At 38.5% G+C, this 20,715-nt stretch overlaps 1 protein-coding gene and 1 pseudogene across 6 annotated transcripts; one reads left to right on the top strand and one right to left on the bottom strand.

Annotated features, from left to right (window-relative positions):
• The first annotated feature begins 980 nt into the window (after positions 1-980).
• LOC128265564 (rho GTPase-activating protein 190) lies at positions 981-15,461 on the top strand. 6 transcript variants are annotated; one of them, XM_053001647.1, is made up of 16 exons: positions 981-1,116; positions 3,550-4,842; positions 5,143-5,825; positions 6,588-7,170; positions 7,364-7,542; positions 7,607-7,849; positions 7,915-7,983; positions 8,472-8,597; positions 10,061-10,105; positions 10,991-11,488; positions 12,384-12,614; positions 12,964-13,016; positions 13,075-13,468; positions 13,538-13,669; positions 13,727-13,871; positions 13,938-15,461. In XM_053001647.1, the coding sequence occupies exons 2-16, from the start codon at positions 3,560-3,562 to the stop codon at positions 14,134-14,136; spliced, it is 4,863 nt and encodes a 1,620-aa protein (XP_052857607.1). In that variant the 5' UTR covers positions 981-1,116; positions 3,550-3,559; the 3' UTR covers positions 14,137-15,461. The 6 variants fall into 6 exon arrangements, with proteins under 6 accessions (XP_052857607.1, XP_052857606.1, XP_052857608.1 ...); XM_053001646.1 differs by having other exon boundaries at positions 12,384-12,623; XM_053001648.1 differs by lacking the exon at positions 8,472-8,597 and having other exon boundaries at positions 12,384-12,623.
• Positions 15,462-17,730: 2,269 nt separating this feature from the next.
• LOC128265567 (drosomycin-like) lies at positions 17,731-17,985 on the bottom strand (annotated as a pseudogene).
• Between the last annotated feature and the right edge of the window lie 2,730 nt (positions 17,986-20,715).

Here is a 20,715-nt window from a genome sequence, read left to right as displayed (position 1 = left end):
AAAGTATTGCTTATAAAAACAACTTTCATTAGCAATGAAAAAAAAAAGGATTATGAAAATTGTTTGTAGATTGTCAAAAAATTAGTGCAAGTGAAATATATTTGCATTAGATGTCAACAACGTAATGCTTCTGAAAAAGCAATGCTACTGAAAAAATATTTGATTACAATTTATTAAAAAGTATTGCTAATAAGAATTGTACCTAAATAACATTATTTAGTTACCATTGATTTTAAACAAGCCTACATTTTTGTCCACAAAAGCTTTCACCTATTGCCAAGGGTTCGATACCACATATAACGTGCAAAGATTTTTAAGCAATCCTTTTTTTTAATTCTAATTAAATATTTTATCATTGGCATTACTTTTGGGAAATCTAATGAAATATTTTTCTTTAGCATTACTTTTTTGACAATCTAATGAATGTTTGTTCATTAGCATAACCTTCGTTAATGCTAATGAAAATTGCTTTAATTAGCATCACTTTTTTTATTATTATTATTTTTATCAATAAGAGAATTTACTTTATCATATTTTTTAGTTTCTACGTAAACCAACAGAAACAATCTTATATTTAAATAGAGTTTTTTACAGTTACGATGTTTACCTGATGAGTGTTTTTTTTTTTTTTTTTGGTGGGGGGCAAATATGATCTGTGTTTAAGAGTGTATCAAATTTCGAAAAAATCGTTATACCAGAAATTATATTTCGATGCAATAAAACAAATTATGGAAAAGAACAGATTTTCGACAAACAGCTAACTAGCTCTGTTAGTTCGAAGCGGGGTTGCGTCCCTGCTAGTATTTTCTGTAGCGAATATACCATCCACGGTTAGCGAGTACACCCTCAGTTATCGAAGACCACTGTTAGCAAGTACATCCTCCTTGTTACCAGATGGTAACGGAATTCTGGCAGCTCCAGAAAAACGTTGTCTAACAATCTGGCAGCTTCAGACGCTGTCAATATCTGGCAGCACCAATGCGATAGTATCGAACAAAACATCGATTTGTGTTCCGGCTCTAATTTTTGTTGTTGTTAAACTAAAGCTCGGATGTGAAATTACTCGTACTTATATTGTAATTTCGAACCCCGCATTGGAGTGCAAGTGCAATAATTGTGAGTAGCGTGAGTGCGTTGTTTGGGAATCGGTTGTCCTGGAGTTTTCCGTTTTCAACTCGGAATCATGAGTTTTTCGTCTCCTTCTCCAGTGTGCGTTTTACGATGCTGATTTGTAATTGTCTTCTTTTGTGTACGCGCTGCTCTCCTCTCGCTCTCTCTCCCTCCTCTGCGTATGTGTGTGCGTTAGTGAGTGAGAGTTTCTTGTTGAGGAAACATAATTAAAGCCAACACAACTGTCATTTGTTAAGTTTTTGTTAAGTGGCTGGCTGGAAAAGCCAAGAAACACGGGCCTTAAGAAAAGTGTCGCCGAAGCGGATTAAACTTAAATTCTTTGTGCGCAGCTGCAGGTAATTGTCCACACACAGAGCGAGATGCCGTGATGGTTGGAGTGTGCGCGTTAGAGCGGGATGGCTAGACGGATGCGGCAACAGTGTTTTTCTTTTCTGCAACAAATCTGAATTTCCAAAAATTGTTTTTCTCTCGCCATCTCTCTCCCGCCCCACCCGTTTGTATTGTAATTGTACCGTTGCACTTGCAGTACCCACTTCCAACCCCCCCTCTCTCTCATGTTCTCTCCCTCCTTTCTTCCAACTAGCAACAATAACTGTGGGCCTCCCTTTTTGTCTTTGTCGTTGTTGTTATCACTGAACCGACCCTCCCTACTTTTGTTGTTGTGCAGCCCGGGAATGTACAGGAAATCTGTTGCAGCTCCAATTTTGCTTCTGCGCTGCTCATACTGCACTTGCTAAACATGTGTTTGTGTGTGTGCCGGAAAAAACTCAATTAAAGCCCAGTGAGGAATTTATTATTTCCACTCTCAATGAGTCTGACACACACTTGCACTCCCACCCGTCAGTCGTTTACTAGGATAACAGCAACAAATTGGAGTGCACTGGCAACAACAAACATTCACATCCACCCACGACAGCGACAGCGCCGCTCTCCTTCGCGCTCTCTCTTCCGCTCTCTTTCTCTCTCTCCTGGAGCGTTCCAGCCTTGGAGAGTTGCGCCGTCGTTTGCAGCAGCAGCTCGAAAGCAGCGCAGCGGCAGATCAGCAGCCGCAGTCAGGACGGAAAAAGGATTTGTTGCAGACTGACTTTCCCTACTTGCCGAAAATGTTTTAAAAACTAACAGTAAAAATACAAAAACCAGGTAAAACAATGCCGAGCCAAGAGTTGTGAAATCAATTCATGGAAATTGTGTAGCGAAAACGTGAATTTAAAGATTTTTCGCTTAGCGCCGGCATAAGAAAATCGCTTTCTCGTTTTTTTTTTTTGTCACACCGCAGCAGCCAATTTCTCGCTCTCTCTCTCGTGTTTTTGGACCCCCAATCCGTGGATGTATCCGTAACTGCGTAGTTGTAGCTAAAAGGAACCCATGACGGAGTCCTAGACTGGCGAAAAGTGTGCGAAATGTGAAGGTCCAGCGGCCAATTGAACCAGGGGATGAAGGGGGACACGGCTATTCCCCAACTCAAATCTTGTACAAGGTTATCTTGGATAATAGTCATCGGTTGGCATCATCAGCCAGCCATTTGTCTTAAAATAGCGGCCAGAAATTGACTACTCCTGCAAAGCTCAGAAAAACTGGACATCCTTGCTTTTCAAATCCATAAGCTGCAGCTTCTTAATATAGTGATAGAAACTAGGGTCCGGCCTACCGTGAGTGGAAAAATCGTCAGACCCGACTTCTTAATAAAGCTGACATTGTTCAGACCAAAACAGACCAAAAGCAGTGTCCCTAAGAAATTGGGCGAATTCGTGCACAAGGTTATCTTAATTTATAGTTGTTGGTTAGCCATTTGTATAATAGTGACTAAATGTGTTCGTCTTATGTGAAACTAAAAAAGTAAAAAGAATTAATAGACTGGTCCTTTAAAAAGCCTAAGAATTCTGCCTTACGCTAGCTCCAAAACAAAGTAACAAACACTATTCTCGTGATTAACTTAAGACGCCTGAAACCTTCCTTTGAAATTGTTTCCCTAAGAGATCAATTTCACTAAGATTTTATAGATGTCATTAAATCTTGCAACACATTTCCCGAATCTTACAAAACGTTATCGTATCTGTGAAACCCAGAAAAGCTGATCCCGAAAATATTTTAATATTAAACCTTTCATTAAGTGGATATGATGAAATTTAAAACTTGTTCAAAGTAATAATTTATGATTATGTTCTAAAAAAAATCAATTTATATTTTTATAGTGCTAATTAAGTAATGTCAATCCTAAAATCTTTTAAAATTAATTTATGCGGGAATTCCTTTATGATGTTTATATATTGTCTCAACTCGGTGTACAATTCGAACACGCAAAAATGTATGTGAGGGTTTATATGAGGGTTTATTATGCATTCTACTAAAAAACTAAGTCGGTAGTTACCACCTCTTATAACCAACGTTTGACAATAAATTGCCTTCGACTCCTTGCAGGTACGTCAAGATGCGTCAGTTTAACATCTCGGTCATTGGACTATCCGGGACCGAAAAGGATCGCGGCCAGGTGGGTGTTGGCAAGTCATGCCTGTGCAACAGATTCATGCGGCCGATGGCCGACGACTACTTCATCGATCACATATCAGTGCTGAGCCAAAGCGACTTCAGCGGCAGGATCGTGAACAACGATCACTTTCTATACTGGGGCGATGTGCGCAAGACGACAGACGAGGGCGTCGAGTACCAGTTTAACATCATCGAACAGACAGAGTTCATGGACGATTCCACCTTCCAAGCCTTTAAGGTGGGAAAAATGGATCCGTATTCAAAGCGTTGCACGGCCACCAAGGTCTTCTCCGCGGAAAAACTAATGTACATATGCAAGAATCAGTTGGGCATCGAGAAGGAGTACGAACAGAAGGTAATGCCCGATGGCCGACTCAGTATCGATGGCTTCGTTGTCGTCTTCGACGTGAGTCCCGTGCCCAATCGCAGTGTGGAGAAGCAGGTGGAGTTCGTACAGAACGTCATTGCTACCATACTGAAGAACAAGAAGCCACTGGTGCTAGTTACCACGAAGAACGACGACGCCTACGAGTTATATGTTCGCGAGGCGGAGAAGATTAGCCAGCGAAAGGACTACAAGAGCACCGTTCAGTTAATTGAGACGTCGGCCCACGAGAGCATCAACATCGACTTGGCCTTTCTCCTGCTCGCCCAGATGATCGACAAGGTTAAGAACCGGGTCAAAATCATCTCCTACCAGGAGTCGGCCAAGTCGCGCAAGGAACTCCTGGACACCCGATCCGAAGCGGTAACGCGACTAATTCGCAACCAGATCACCGACTACCATGTCCTATGGTCGCAGGGCTCCAAGATGCTGTCGCAGTACCGCGAGTGGAACGAGTTCCTCAACATATTTGGTCACGAGGCCGGCCAGAAGCTCTTCCGGCGGCACATGAAGAAGCTGCGCGACGACCATCTCAACAAAAAGCTGCATCAGTATTTGGACAAGTTCGCCTTGGCCCTGGAGTACCTCCTGCCGGACATTGGGGCTTTAAATATCAGCGATGACGATGCGTGGGAGTGCGCCAGAAATTATCTGCAGAATCACATCGAGTTCGAGCAGTACTTCTTTGAGTACCCGCAGGCATCGTGGACGGAGCTGGTGGACATGGACGAGGCGGAGGATGAGGCCCGCATTCCCTTTGATGTGCTGGAGACTTCCGAGGCGGAGACTGTCTTCCGTAATTACTTAAACTCGGTGCAGCAGGACAAGAAAAAGATTGGGTGAGTCTTATCTTACACAAGATTTGAAACTCAAAAGCTTATTGTTTATTGATGGCATATCCAAGTTCTTTTTTCTACTTGGCCTCCTCTTATTACACTTATAAACTAACAAAGTTTGTGTATAAAAGGAACAAGTAAAACAAAGAACTTGAAACACTTATTAACAAAGTTTGACAACATTTCAGTTCAGTTCAACATTAAGTTCACTAAGCACCCCAAAGCGCTATAGGAATACAATGCTGTTTCAAAAATTGTTTTTAAAACCATTTAAAAATTGTTTATTTTTGTATTTTTTTCTAGGTGGAAGCAGCAATTTAAAATGCTGCTGGAAGAATCGGGCTTTGTGACCCCCGGCAAGCAGCTCTCCGAGGTGCGTGTCCTCTTCATGGGTCGCGAATGCTTCGAGGCGCTTTCGGAGCACGATTGCCAGCAGATCTACGATATCCACCAGGACGAGATAATCGAGAAGAGCAAGCAGAACTTCGTGGAGTTGCTGCTGGAACATGCTCAATACTTTCTTCAGTTCAAGAACGTGGACAACATCACGCAGGAGGATGTCCGCCAGATCACCGATGTCATCCAGGAGGATTCGCGCTACAAGATGCTTGACCGATTGGACCAGGAGAGGCGGGTGATGCTTGTTCAGCACCTGCGCTTTATCCACTGCCCCATTCGCGATCACTGTCCGTTTTTCTACAACTGCGTGGATAGTCTAATTGAGGAGGTCTTGTCCGACAAATCTGCTAGTAACCACAAGACGCCCAGCAGCGGTGGCTGGAAGAATTCCGGCAGCGGCACTGACCGCACGCTCAATCTGCTGATCGTGGGCTCCGAGCACCTGGCCAGCGATTTGCTCAACGACATTCGCATCTGCACTGGGAGCAAGGGCGAGTACATCTACGAGAACCAGACATACTATCTCAACTACCGAATCGCTAACGGCGACATGGAGGCCTTCAAGGCCATCGATGTCTACTCAAGTGGTAAGATAGCCGTTTCATAGACAGGGGTTGTACCCTATAATGAGCAAACGTTGCTCAATTAATTGCAGTTAATTAACAGACTAAAAAATTTATTTATACGACAAGTGATATCATATTGCTTACTCACAGGTTTTTGATTATGAATTACTAATTTGTAATAGGTAATTGTTTGCTGTAGAATTGCAATCAATAATAACGCGATTTAAAACTTATTAGTTTAAACTAAATGACGATTTTTTTTAAATTAAACTATTAAAATTATTATTTTTTACTCAAAGTATTATTGTTAATACAAAATTATTGATATCTACCTTAACAATAGATTCCCCGCCCAAATGACGAGAAATCAAACGAAATCAAATTAAATTTATCTTATCTTAGGCAACCAAGTCTCTCAGCTATCTGCCATAACGCAATAATCAGTTGTTATTAAAAATTTAACTTAAATGAATTTTTAATTTTAAAATTTTACCCTTATGTTATGAGATACAGTAGTATTTACGAACTCAAAAATAATAATAATTATAATTTTATTAAAATCTGTCAGAGGTATGATCGCTAATTCAGCGGCATATATACACATAGCTTCATTGTTATATACATATGCATAAAATCCAAACTATTTTTGTTTTATGATATATTACATTTTTGTTAAAGAAAATCTTAGTTAATTATAATAAAATGCGACAAGATGAATATTATAATATTTGAATATATTTATTTGCGAACTTAACTCAATTCTTTAAATAACTTTCTTTTTAGGCCTCATTTGCGTGTACTCCAACCAGCAATCTTTTGAGACGCTCAAGGATAACTTGGAGCGAACGCTGCTTTGCAACCTGGAGCTTGAGGACAAATTCGAGAACCTGCCGATAGTACTGGTCTACCAACCGCAGGATCTGAAGGAGAACGAGGTGGAGTATTTGCGCAACGAAGGAATGCGCCTGTCGGAGATGTTGCACTGCGACTTCATCGATCATACGCAGAATCATCAGAAGTACGTCTACGATATACTCAACATCGTCATCTTGTCGCTAAAGCTGACCGAGATGAAGAGCTACGAGCCATATCCCTCCAATCACACGGACCTGCGAATTTTGTGCTGCATCTTCTGTGGCGATCAGTACGACATTGAAAACATTGTCCAGCCGCTGGTAGCGGAATCTACGCTGGTCAAGGCCAGCGAACACTCTATAATCGTCGACGTCTTTATTGGCGATGCCAAGCGGCGGGTCGAGTTTATTCTTTCCTCATATCACGGAACTAGCCAGTATCGCGATGAGCTAATCCATGGCTATATTTACTTTTACTCCGCCAAGCGTCGATCCTCGTTGGCAAATCTTAGGTGAGTTATGCTCTAGACTAGTAACAAAACAAAAAATGCACCAAAATCAACATCTTAACCAATTATAGAGCTAGGGAATAATAATAATACATTAAAAATTAGATTTTATTTTGACTTTTTTTGCTTTTTCATAGTTAAAATTTAAGATTTTCAAAGGTCTGGCAAATTTGTTTAATTTTTTCTTTGTGTTTAGCATCCTGGCAGCACAGAATGCCAATATTCCATTGCAGATTATCGCGGTGACCGAGAGCGGGGGCGTAAATGCCTTTTTCAACAGCGATATTTGTCAGTTTCTGATCACCGAGGGCAATGCGGTGGCTGATCGGTTTAAGGGCAGCTTCATGACCTTTTCGGCGGATCAGTATGTCAAGTGTAAGTGAATCTTTGAACAAATTAGATTGTGAACCATATTGTGAACTTTATTGTCCGAACACAGTTGCGTTCTATAATCCATTCCTGAAGACAGCCTGGGACAACAAGTACGAGGTGGAGAACCTGCATGTGGAGGAGTCAATTACTTTGGATTCGGGCGAGGGCACGCTGGAGAACTCGGTTAACCAGATGCCCCGTCCGCCGCCGCGCCACGAGAGCTACATGCTGTCCAATACATTGGGGACCGATGGTTCCGGCAGTGAAAATTACGAAATGCTTCCTACCCGATCTCTCAACTCATTAAATGGTAGGCCAATCGATTCGAAATCCGCTGAACTCTTTTTAATCGTTGTGTTTGTTTGCAAATTGCAGAAGAAAGAGATATATCATTAGATGAAATCTACGATGACAACAACGAAAAGCCCAAGCACCTGCATCAAAGTAAGTTCCATGATGGCCACTGATCCCAAACGACCATGCCAAAAGCCCCACCTAGAGCTAAACCAAACCCAAAAACAGAAAGAAACCAAACTCATTCAGAATTCGTGCTCCATAGCCAATGAACTATATATATATATATTACTACATACCCATTAACGATATATATATCCATGTATGATTACTCACCCATTTCATCATCCAAACTATTCATTCATTCATTCACTCACCCATTCCATTGCCAACTCGTGGAGATCGAGATCATGCCATTTCCATGCCATACCATACCTATATGCGCCATATCTATATATACTCTATAATGATTATTATTAATTAACGATTAACCTTAACCATTTTTTATCGATTTATCTCTGTGTGTGTATTTGTTGTTGTCGTTTTGCCTATTGCAAATCAAATTATTTGCTCTCAAACAAACAATACTCAATCAAAAAAAAAAAAAAAAAACAAAAAACAAAACGAAAATATATAAGGATTCCAGATATTCCCTCCTCCAACAACTCCTCCAGAGCCAGCCCCTCCAGATCATCAGCTCATTACATGCACATATAAGAGTCAATTCGTTTCGGCTTCAGAATCAAGTTTGGAAGAAATAACATGTAATCTAACTATTTGAATATATTTCTCCTATATTCTCGTTTATATCTCTTATCTATATCTGTCTCTCTCTATCTCGTTATCATCCTTAAGAGGTTTTTTTGTTTGTTTATTTGATTTATTTGATTTCTTTATTGTGATCACTCAAAAAACACCAACGAAACTTCACAAACCTCTCACTCCCTAACCTTTTCTTCTCCCTCTTTGAATCCCTCCCTTTGGCTGAAGCTGGCGATATTCCTAAAGATAAAGCTATACCGACTTTTCCATATATTTGGGCTTTAAGAATTTTTCTTTGATTTTGAGAAAGAATTTGATGTGAAACCAACTAGGATGCGAATAGGCTCGAACTATGATGGATTGGTTGTAAAATTCTGTAAATAGTTTGTACTATATTTATATTTCATAAAAGCCAATTATTTTTGGTTTTGCATATACTCTTATATACAAGTAATTGCGGTAATGTTTGATGAATATTTTTAACAATGATTTGAGATTTTTTACCAGTTTGTTTAAAAATTACTAAACGAAGAGAAAATTGTAAATATATTCTGAAGTCTTGTTCGAATTGTTGTGTTATATTAATATTTTTAGTTATTTCATTAGAAATTAGTACAAAAATCCCCCAGTACCTATTCTTCAATGTTTAAATAATATTTAAAATAACAACATTTTAATGCCGTTTTCCCAAAACCACGATTGAAAAGTAAGCTGACCGGCATTTTTAAACTACTTTACCAATTAGATTTCATCTTGGCGCACACTTTCTGCGTAAAAAAAGCATACACTTTTTTTTAATTAGTTTATATTACATCTTTTAAGGTATATTTTTAAACATCACGTTTAAATTGAAAAGGTCATAAACAATTTTGAAAGAAGAATCTTTATGAGTGGGAGGATTATTTTATATAATTTGTATCCGAGATACAGCAAACAAGCAAAAAAAAAAATTTTTTTTTGCATTGGTTGTATAAGTATAATTTGTGGAACGCCAGTAAATGGCAAACGATTACATAAATTGTCTCTGCAAGGATATCTCACCAGGTCTGGCCAGAGGATCTCAATCAGCCAATCCACTTCCACTTTCTCCACCACCTGGATGTTTCTACCTGCTTCCTCCCCCTTTTTCGTTGCTGTTTTTACTCCTTGGTTTCCGTAAACTCTTCTGTTTCGTGAGCCCGTACTGTCTGCCAGCAAAGCTGTATATGTATATATATATAAATATATATATATATTCTATATCTCCATGGTCCCTGACCCACGACCCCAACCAAAAAACAAATCCAAAGCCCAACATCGATGGGTATCGATTGTACAGATGTTTCGTTCGTTTGCTGTTCCCCATGTTCTCCTTTTGCTTTGCTCTCTCTGTTTTTTTGTGAATACCTCGTCGGAGTTTAAATCTTTTTCAAATCTGATAGATCCCGTGTGTTTGCTCTCGTTTTTCTCGTTTCCCGACAAGCAGCGGATGTAAGCGGGTCCAAGGACTCACTGGCCACCCACGATGCAGGTTAATCTCACGATCCACTTATCATGCTGACATAAGTTTAGCCCTTTGTTTATTGCATTTGAAACCGAAGCACTGCCTGAAATAAATCCCAGCTCCCCGGCACGAATCTATTGAGCTTATTTTGCTGCCTGCCCCTGCATCTCTCCCTATTTTTAACTTTGAGTACGGTGGAAATTGGTTAAATGCTAAAACTCTTTTAACAATATTAAACTATTTTTTATTTGAGAAATAAAGCCAGCCTTGCTTTGCAATAGTTGCCAACAAAGTACCTTCAAATCCTTCACTATCAAATTAAATTAAACAAACAAGAACTAAATTAATGATATTGCTATTACATTATATATAAATTACAGAAAAGTATTAGGAAAAAATTAACTTAATAATCTCATTATCTTCTGTGAATAAATAAAGAAATACTTCACCCTTAGGAAATTAAAAAAACAAGTACTAAATTAATGATATTGCTATTACATTATATATAAATTACAGAAAGTATTAGGAAAAAATTAACTTAATAATTTCATTATCTTCTGTGAATAAATAAAGAAATACTTCACCCTTAGGAAATTAATACAGATGCATACATATTTTTGTATTTTGAATTTGTATACTAATATGGATTTAATATTTGTATTGCTCATACGCATCACAAAATTAGCCCGATAACAGTCTATATAAAAGTAGAAAGAAAGTTTATAAACATGACGCAAACGGCCAGAATTGAATATTTACAAGTTTTCATTCGTTTTGAGAAGTTGTGCTTAAGACCGATGTCCACCGTCAGCCGTACCACTTATAGTTTTGAGAAGTCCCGCGAAGGCAATCTCCTGCGATTGGGCTAATTGTGAATCTCTGCTTCTTTCCCCACGTGGCTAACCATTCTAGAGTGGCTGGAGGACAAAAGCGACGGGCGGCGCAACATGAACAAGAACTCGATTTGGAATAACTTCAGCGGATCGACCCATGCCTACACCACCGGTCGCCGGCACATCGACTCCAATCTGAACAAGATCCGCCCGAAGGGGCCCAGCCAAACCCTGAAGGTGGGCGAGACGCCCAGTCGCAATTGCCCGGTCATGAGCTCCTCCACTTTCACCCTGCCCACCCAGCAGCCGGGCAAGCTCAACATGAAGAACTTCCAGCTGGTCAGCGATGCGGTGGCCAAGATGAATTTCACCGGCTCCGGTTCGGGCTCGGGCTCTGGTTCGGGATCGGGTAGCACTGGGCTCGGCCTGGGACTGGGCACCGGCAGTGGCAGCATGGCGGACTCATATCTGGACCCGATCGACAAGGATGGCAAGCGCTATGACCATGCCCAGCTGGATGGCGAGGACGAAGACTCCGAGGAGCTGGCCGAGTACGAGCAGATCTACGAAAACGAAGGTATTGATCCGGCATCAACCCGATTTGCGGGCCATCATCGGTTCGCTAGGACTAACCCTTTCTCGCCCAATAACAATAACTCACCCGAATCACTCACCCTGCACTGAAAACAAAAGTACCCCATGAACTGTTGATATTAACAGACAGAATTTAAGTACTATATATATATGAGCAAGAGGTTTTCAAAAGTTTTCAAATTTTCATACAAAAGAAAGCATCAATGAAAAAATATAAGAAATATATCAAATCAGTATATATATTTTGCGGTTGTTTTGTGACGAACTTTGAATGAGTAGTTTAGTTGCATTCTGTATAACTTAAGATATCTAAAAAATTGTAGGTATCCGGAAATTGACACACACGTTGAACAAAAAAGGATATATATCTTGTACTAATCCATTATGTTTCATAAAGCCTAGATCAAAACAATCATGTTTTAATTTATTTTCTGCATTAATGTTAAATATCGTAAATATGTGATATTCTTGAGAAATGTCATTAATTACTTGAAATATTATACATCAAAGAGTTCTAAAACGCTTGAATTTTTCATAGTATATTTTTAAGAGTTATTTATTTATTTATTATTTTTTTTTTACACAATGCATTGTTTTTTCCGATCAATAGTTAGACAAATTATCGAGTGTAATGACAAATTTTGTTACATTTTTAGTAACACTAACTTCAGGCTTGCTCCACACATTGAGATTAAGATTTGAAATGCCTTGTTAAGAACAGTTCCTTGTGGTGGTAAGAAAACAAATCATCCAATTTCGACCAAAGCATTGTCCTCTGTGTCCCTTTGCACCACCTCTCACTCTGCGCCACCTCGATAAACCCTGACCCAAGAACCCTCTAACTCATACCTTGTACCGATCTGCCATTTCGTCCCCAGACTGTACCGAGTCGGATAGCTGTGCCAGCTCAACGGAGCGACGTGTGCGCCAGCAGAATGCTTACTATAAGGCCAGCAAGAAGCCGGTAGCCGCCAAGAAGCAGAAGAAAAAGAAGGTGGCCATTCCGGTCCAAACGCCGCGTGTTCCTCCGTTCGGCTCCTACGTGAGTCCGCCGGAGATTCCGCTGCACTATCAGCGCATGGCCGTTGGCGGCGGCGGCGGCGGGCTAGGTGAGAAAAGTATGTGTCGTGCTTTGTGTTTTATTTTGCTCTGCTCCCCAGCCTTTGCCCCAGGGGCTGGGATCTTCATCGGAAGCTGAGGACTGTCTTTATCTCTGATTTGGCAATCATTCATTTAAATAATTTCTAAACGGAGCAGCGACAGGTGCACAATTCTTGTCAAAGTGTTTTAGTATTCTGTCAGGCAGCCGTTGCACCGTTTACAACTTATTTTTGGTATTTAGTTCACCTTAACAAGCAAATTTACTTCTTTAATATCTGAATAAAACGCCTTTCTTTTGACATGGATGTATTTCAACTTAACGATTAATTTCCTTGGCTTTCCTTTGAATTTCCATAGAGAAAACCGAAACCGGCGTTCCGGAGTTCATGAAAAGCGATAAGTCGCCAGAGGTAAGTTACTACAACTTTTCTACAACTTCAGCTTATAATATTCTCTCTTGCCATGCAGTATTCCATGGTGCCGGAGCTGGCAGCTGCTGGTATCTTCGGTGCGGAGAACTTGCCCGAATACAACATGAACGCCAAGTGCTTGAAGGACTTTGAGAAGCTGGAGAAGCGGCGCATCAAGGAGGAAACGGCCAGGCTGCGCAAGCTCCAGGAGAAGGAGAAGGAACAGGAGAAAAAGCTCAAGCGCAAGCTCAAACAAAATGCCAAGGGCCTAGTTGAATCCGCGGAGGCTCAGTTCGGCAAGCTGATGATAAGCTCCGAGCAGGGCGAGATCCCCATCTTCCTCAACAAGTGCGTGGAGTTTATAGAGAAGGAGGGCCTGGATTCCGAGGGCATTTATCGGGTACCCGGAAGCAGGGCACACGTCGACATGCTGTTCCAGCGATTCGAAGAGGGTAAGAATTCCTTAAAATCTTAATGGTCTAACACATAGAATGTGGTTAAAATTTTTCAAATTTGCGCAGACACTAACACTGAGATTGACGCGTTGGACATTCCCGTCAACGCAGTGGCCACGGCACTGAAGGACTTTTTCTCTAAGCGTCTCCCTCCGCTGTTTAGCAAGGATATAATAAAGGAGCTGGAGGAGATTGCCGGTATGTGGCAGATAAGAGTACCTCCTTATGGACCTATTTAAAACCTTTCTTTTGCAGGCTCCCGCGGTGTGGGCAACTCCAAACTGAATGTGGAGGTCAAAACGGACCGGAGTTGCCGTTTGATAGCTTTAAAATCGCTGCTTCAGAAGCTGCCGCCCATCAACTTTGCCATACTCAAATACATATTCCAGCACTTTGTGCAGTAAGTTCGGACAAATACCAATTGCCTATTGTTTGGTTTTTCAATGCACTCGTTAATTTCCAACAGCGTCTCGGACAACTCTAAGTTAAATAGCATGGACAGCAAGAACTTGGCCATCTGCTGGTGGCCTACACTCATACCCATCGACTTCACCGACATGGGCCACTTCGAGCAGCTGCGGCCATATCTGGAGGACATTGTCCAGACAATGATTGACCAGTTCCCGTATCTGTTCTGCGGCAAGGACGCTTTTGTCATGGTCTAGGCCTAGATCCCCGCCAGGCCATGGCACACTTGGACTTCTACTTGACCGCCGGACGCGAAGCCAAAACGAGATAGTTAGATTCAATGTGCGTTTGTGTATGGTATGAATGTGGGCGCCAGTGCCATGTGTGCTTTGTGTTTTTTGGGTGATCTGAAGAGCATTTTAGTAATAGCCATAGGAAGGAGGAGATAAAGGAGGCAGGAAGCGTTAGCAGGAGGCAGCCCATCGATCGATCGATTCATTCAAATGAGGATCAGCAGCCAGGCATATACATATTTATAATAGTATATAATATACGTGGGTCTATTGTGTGCAGTGTGTGATTAGTGATTGTGTGTGCGAGCGAGACAACAGAACTTGGCTAAGTAGGGTATATTTATTTTTTATATATACAATATATATTTTGTATCGATGGCTTTGTTGTGTTTCCGTGATATATGTAAACGCGTCAAGTATTTTCTCTGTGTAGTGCGTCCCTTGTCGTTGAATCCATTGAGTGAGACCTCCCCTCGCCGCCCCCCAGACCCCGCCCCTCCGCCCACATCGTCTGCGCCTCTTTTTCCACCCACCACCCAAACTCGCCCCTCCCACGAAAGGGGCGGGGCGGGGGCGCCAGCGACAACGCACAAAAAACAACAAAAAAACAAAAAACCAAGAATTAGATGAACGCATGGAGAGATGATATCTAGTATGAAAATGGTTAAATAAAATTTACTGTGTATCTGTGTATGTTATAAATGTAATTGTAATTGTATGTTAAAAATAATGCGCGATCAGCAAACAAATTTCCATATAAACAAAATAGCGATAATGCTAGATATATAATATATATTTAAATACCACTAAATGTCTGTGTGTCTAGTGTAGGAGAAAGTAGAGGAGGAGGAGGAGGAGGCTTAGGGAGAAAGGACAACCGAAAGAAAGCAAGAAAAAACAAAAACCTTTATAAAAACCAGTAACAAACAACCGAGCAAAATCTAATTTTCGAGCTAAACTAAATGTGCATCTCAGTGTGTGTGTCTGTACATGTATGTTTGTCATCCAACTAGATATACACTATATAATTATATAGCTACCGTATAAGCAAAATGATAATTACTACGAAACGGCAATGGAAATCTCCCTTAAAAAACAAAAAAGCGAAAAAAATAAAACAAAAATTTCCCCCACACTCGAATCTCCACTGATTGTCTAATTGATATTTGCATTAACCAGGCATATAATCCTTAATGTAATACTCTCTCTCTATCTGTCTCTCTAAAAACAAATTGTGTGTGTGTACTGTATCAAATTAGCAAAACAACAAATTATACAATTTCTACCCATGTACGCATATATTTTAACTAAAAACGAGGAGCAGGTATTCAAGAAAGGTAAGCAAAAGAAAATAATGCAGACAGGCAAACAAAAAAAACGTAAAAAATTATAGACAACATACGCCTAAGTGTTATTCCTTGTAATTGAGCATTAATTTTTATATAAAAACCGAAACTTAATTATGTAATTGTGTATCTTGTGTCTGAAACGGACCTCAAACTTAAAGGAAGAAAATAACGCGAGATCTGTTGCCAAAAAAAACAGAAAAAAAAGCACTCAAAGTAAAATTTAAAACAAATAACAAATAACGAGAGAAAAAGAAAAGAAAAACTTAACCATTATATAGTATAATTTGTATAGATGTGTGTCTATTGCATTATTTGTACACGTACATATATATACTGTCTATATATTACCGTATATATGTGTATGCATTTATTTATATACGCTAAACTGAAAAAAAAAAAACAAATATGTCTAAACGAACCGAAAAAAATGCAAAACAAAACGAACAAAAAAATTGTAATTGACGTGATGTGTAATGATATTTTTAAAAGCAAATTTTATGCCACGCCCATGCCAAGCAGCCACGCCCCCTTTTTAACGGAAAAGGGGACTCCCCCCAAAAGCGCCCTTCCCGAGCGGAACGCAGCGCCTCTCCCCGTCCCGCTCGCCCCGTTCCACCTCACTCCCACGCTCCGGATCCCCCATGTTAGATGGCGGCCACTTCTCCTGGGCTGCATCCAAAGGGCTGGTTGCGATGTGGAGGATGTGTGTCCCAACCAAAAGACGAGAAAATAATGAAATCAAATCAAGCAAAACAAAAATAAATTTGTGGGCATTTTCCAAATATTTGTGAAGCATTTGGAAAGCGACTTTTTTTCTGGGGGGTGGACTCCAGGGATTCCTAAATTGTATGTAAATTAAAAACCAATTTAAAATATACCTGACCTTTTTTTTAATTTTTATCTTATGCATCATTCGTCTGTAAAACTAAATGGATAAAACTATCCCAAAACTCTTCTTTCTTTGCAGGTAATTAAAAACGGGTAAAAATGTAAAACTATTATAACAACACTAATTGTTAACTTATACAAATATACTCCGAGATATAGATCGAAGTATTCAGCGGAAAATGCACACAGCCTTAATCCTCGATTTATCAAAACTACGCGATGCATCACAGTTGTAGGTTGGCACGGGGTGAATTCTGAACGATTGTCCATATTTTTGAAGTCCATGTGCGTAGCATTTTCCACTGAGTAAATTTAGAAAGTCAAATTAACTTGGTGAGTTTGATTAAAAGCATGTTGATCTCTTGTTCGTTTGTCCTTGTTTTTTTATTGGCTCCACTTGGATTTTGGTTTGACCTCTTTGCAAATTCATTTTTAATTCTCAGCTGTTGAGATTGTATTTTTTAAATTTAGTATCTCTTATATTTTGGTATTGGTCTGCATAAGGCAGTGGAAAAAGCAAAACGGCCCTTTGTTAAACACTCGGTGAATATTCGACTTTAAACTAAACTAAATTCAAATCGACGTTGAGACAGGCGTATGTATGTACAAAAGGGCGGTTTTTTTTATAAGGAATTATAATCTCACCCTTCTAAATGGTAGATGTTGGTGCAAAGGCCCTACGGTATTATCTTAAATTTTCCATAAAAATTACTCATACGACACGTATGCGAATTTTGGTCAAGCAAGTATTTTCCCATTTCTGTGCTTGTCAATTTTTTGTACATAGTTCACTTGAGATAAAAGTAAAAATAATTTTTTAAGAACAATCGTAATGTTTTGTAAAACTTTCCACGTGCGACATAAAATCATAACATACTTAGTAAAAATTTACAATTAGTGGTTCGATTTGTATGGACCCGAAGAAGTGCGCAATCGTATGTGAAGAACTTAATCCTTTAAAAATTTTACTCGATAATGGTATAATAGTCTATGATCAGGTATGACACTGCGCACTTGCAAAAAAAAATTGTTTGGGAAAAAAAATAATTAAATAATAATAAAATGATTTTTCACATAACTCTGGTGTTTTAACAAACAATTTTTTATTGAAAATGTCTTTTGAAAATTTCTTAATATTAAATATAAAAATACAAAATATATTTCATTCGATAGGTAATGCGTTAATGGATTTGTGTGTAAAAATTTCATTCAATTTAGTCGAACGTGTCTAAAGTTATAATTGTTTTTAATTAAGAGGTGCCTTAAACATTGTTATACATATATGTACCTATATGTATGTGTTGATTACTTGCGAGCATAATGAATGCTTCAAAATAACTGGGAGATCAGCATTCTTCGCACCAACACTGCATGCCGGCACTGCAATGACCGTTGACTCGCTTTTCCTCCTTGCAGAGGCGTCTGCAAAGTTCTCCGTCCCAAGCAAAGCAGGGACCGCTAAATTTTCCAGAAAGACAATCCGTGGCTGAAGCCATGTTGGCGGTCAGGACAACAGTTGTCACACAGCGAGGAAGGCGAACAGGAATTTGATCTGCACCATTGCAACTGGTATTTTCTATAAGTGTGGTAAATTATTTGAGTTCTTGGTAACGTGTGATCTCGAGAACTCGTAGTGGACCTTATATATAGGAACTCGAGGTTTCCAGCGAACTGCATCACTATAATTCAACGACTTTTGTTTTCTTTTCATCGTAAATAAAATGCGAAAATAAACATGGATTCTTATCTGAAGTTGATAAGAGGGAAAATCGACTTGGTCTCATCTTATTCTTTTGGTTGTTGGCGCTATGACAATACAAAGGAAGTAAACCGCCTTTTCTGTTTGACTGCCATTAAGGTGTTAATATTGCATTCTTAAATGAAGTAGATGAGTCACCCGTTTAAGAATATATAAATTTATAATGCTTTTTTAAAGAAATGAAGTCTTACAACTTACAAAGAATTTAGATTTTCGGATTAAATTAAAATAATAAGTAAGTATATAGACCCTTATCGTCTAAAGATTTCGCGGTTTTTAAACGTATATAACAAAAAACTATTATTGTAGCTGTGTACGAATATTTACCATCATCTGATTCGATATAAATGATTTAGAGATGTCTATATACGAGTACATCATGTTCTGAAGAACTCGCGGTTTTTGATCTCACTTGATGAAGAACTTCAACTGTTGCGTTTGTCCTGGATAGTAACACAAGCATAAGCAAAAACCTTAATGTATTTATATTCCTAAAGGCTTAAAAACGACCCTTTATTGTTTTCCTTTTGAACTAATATAAGAAAAAATATAAATTTGTAATGTGGCGTCCAGATAGGTGTAATCATCTTTTAAGTACTAAGCTAAAACAATTTTAAAATCAAAAGACACTTTTTTCAGATTCTGAAAAGCAAAGTGTCTTAGGAAACGGGCTCCTGAACAGAGCAAACCGAAATCCTTAGTCTTAGAGCAAGACACTTTGAACATAAAAACACTTTGAGAGTGTCTTTCGATTCCATTTTTCATAAAGTCCTTAGGTAACTTATCTTTTTCCGACAGCAAGTAAAATTAAACTATTGAGTTAAAACGTTTTGAAATTTTAGATATACATGTTTAAAAAGTATTTAAAAATTTTTGCAAGACCAAAGCAACACTTATACTGTTTATACGGATGCCACATATTTATCGTCTCGCCTATGGAGTATCTCCATCGTATACACTGTAACGTAATTAATCGTCCCCTAAAACAAAAAAACCAACTATTTTATAAACATTATGATTGTAGCTTTCATGCGACAGATACACATTTCAAAAGACAATTGTAATTGTCGTAATTGCATTTCTTTTTCATCGCTTCAAATTCAATTTTATTTTTCGTTAAAAAATTGACTTTAAAATTCATACAAAATTTAGATTTTATTTTGTTTTTTTTTTTTTTTTCATTTTTTTATTTTCATAATCGAATAAAATTATTTCAAAGCAATGAAGCTATGACGAGTTATTCGATCGTTATTATGGCAGCTTTATGATATCGTTAATAACAACTGGAATTCTGAAATAATAAAATATTACTATATATTGAATTATATTCAAATCAATTGAATAACAGCAAATTTAATTTTTTTGATACATATTTCTGATTGTTCCTATACGAGCTATATGATAAAGTCGTCCGGTATATATTTAACCGTTACTACATAAAAAAAAATAATTTTTAAAAATGTATTTTTTTTAAAGGGAGCTGTATGTAGTTTTTATATAGTCGCTTTATAAAATTAAAATCGTAGTTCTAAAAATATAAAACCATTACTTACATTGAAAAACATTGCAAAAAAATTTAAAAACAGCGAGCGAAGTTATAATTTGTTTGTATTTTTTTTTTTGGCGATTTTCCTATGGGAGCTTCATAATATAGTCGTCCGGCTCGTTCTAACTTATATACTTGTATTTTTTGCAGATAGCTTTGAAACTGAGAAACTAGTTTGCGTAGAAACGGACAGATGGACGGATGCTGATCAAGAATATATACTTCATGCAAAGCTCTGACTGAAATTATAATACCCTCTGCATATAACGGCTAAAGCTTCAGGATAGACCAGGACTATTTGAAAATATTGAAAAAGGGAATATTGTGTTAGTTGAAAAGTAACAGATAGAAATAAGTGTTTCCAACCCTAGAAAGTATATATATTTTTTATCAGGACCAATAGCCGAGTCGATATAGCCATGTCCGTCTGTCTAGAGATCTCGAAAACTATTTAAGCTAGATTTGGGACTTAACATTCAGATTCTAGTTATGCCTACACACAGCAGGTTTTTTTCCAAACTTTTCTTCTCGCTTGCAATGTGCAGTGCAGAAAGCGCCACATAAAACCCGATCGTTTTTTGGTGATATACTCTATTTATGTGAAAATAGTCGGGGAAGTCGACTATAGCAATACTTCTAATTTTATATCTTGTTATTTTCTAAAAAAAATAGCATTGACCAATTCTTTTGTCCACATATTGTATTTAATTTATTTTTTTAACTCGTTACACAGGCAAAACCCCTTGATAACTTATTTTTCCCTAAAAAGTCTGTATTTTGCTTTTGCGAATGAGGGGTCAATCGTGATACAATTCTCTCCAGAAAATAAATTATATACATCGTTTTAGAACATTTACCTAAACATGGCCAAAAAGAACAAAAACACATATTAACAAAAATTAATGCAATTTAATCTAATTAATATTCTAAAGCAGTACTCGCCAAACATACATAAAATGTCATGATTGCCCTGCATATGTTTCAGTGAAAAAACACTTTAA

Source organism: Drosophila gunungcola, unplaced genomic scaffold (genome assembly GCF_025200985.1).
Source record: "Drosophila gunungcola strain Sukarami unplaced genomic scaffold, Dgunungcola_SK_2 000136F, whole genome shotgun sequence".
NCBI classification, from domain to species: domain Eukaryota; kingdom Metazoa; phylum Arthropoda; class Insecta; order Diptera; family Drosophilidae; genus Drosophila; species Drosophila gunungcola.
This window is presented reverse-complemented; position numbering and strand designations above follow the sequence as displayed.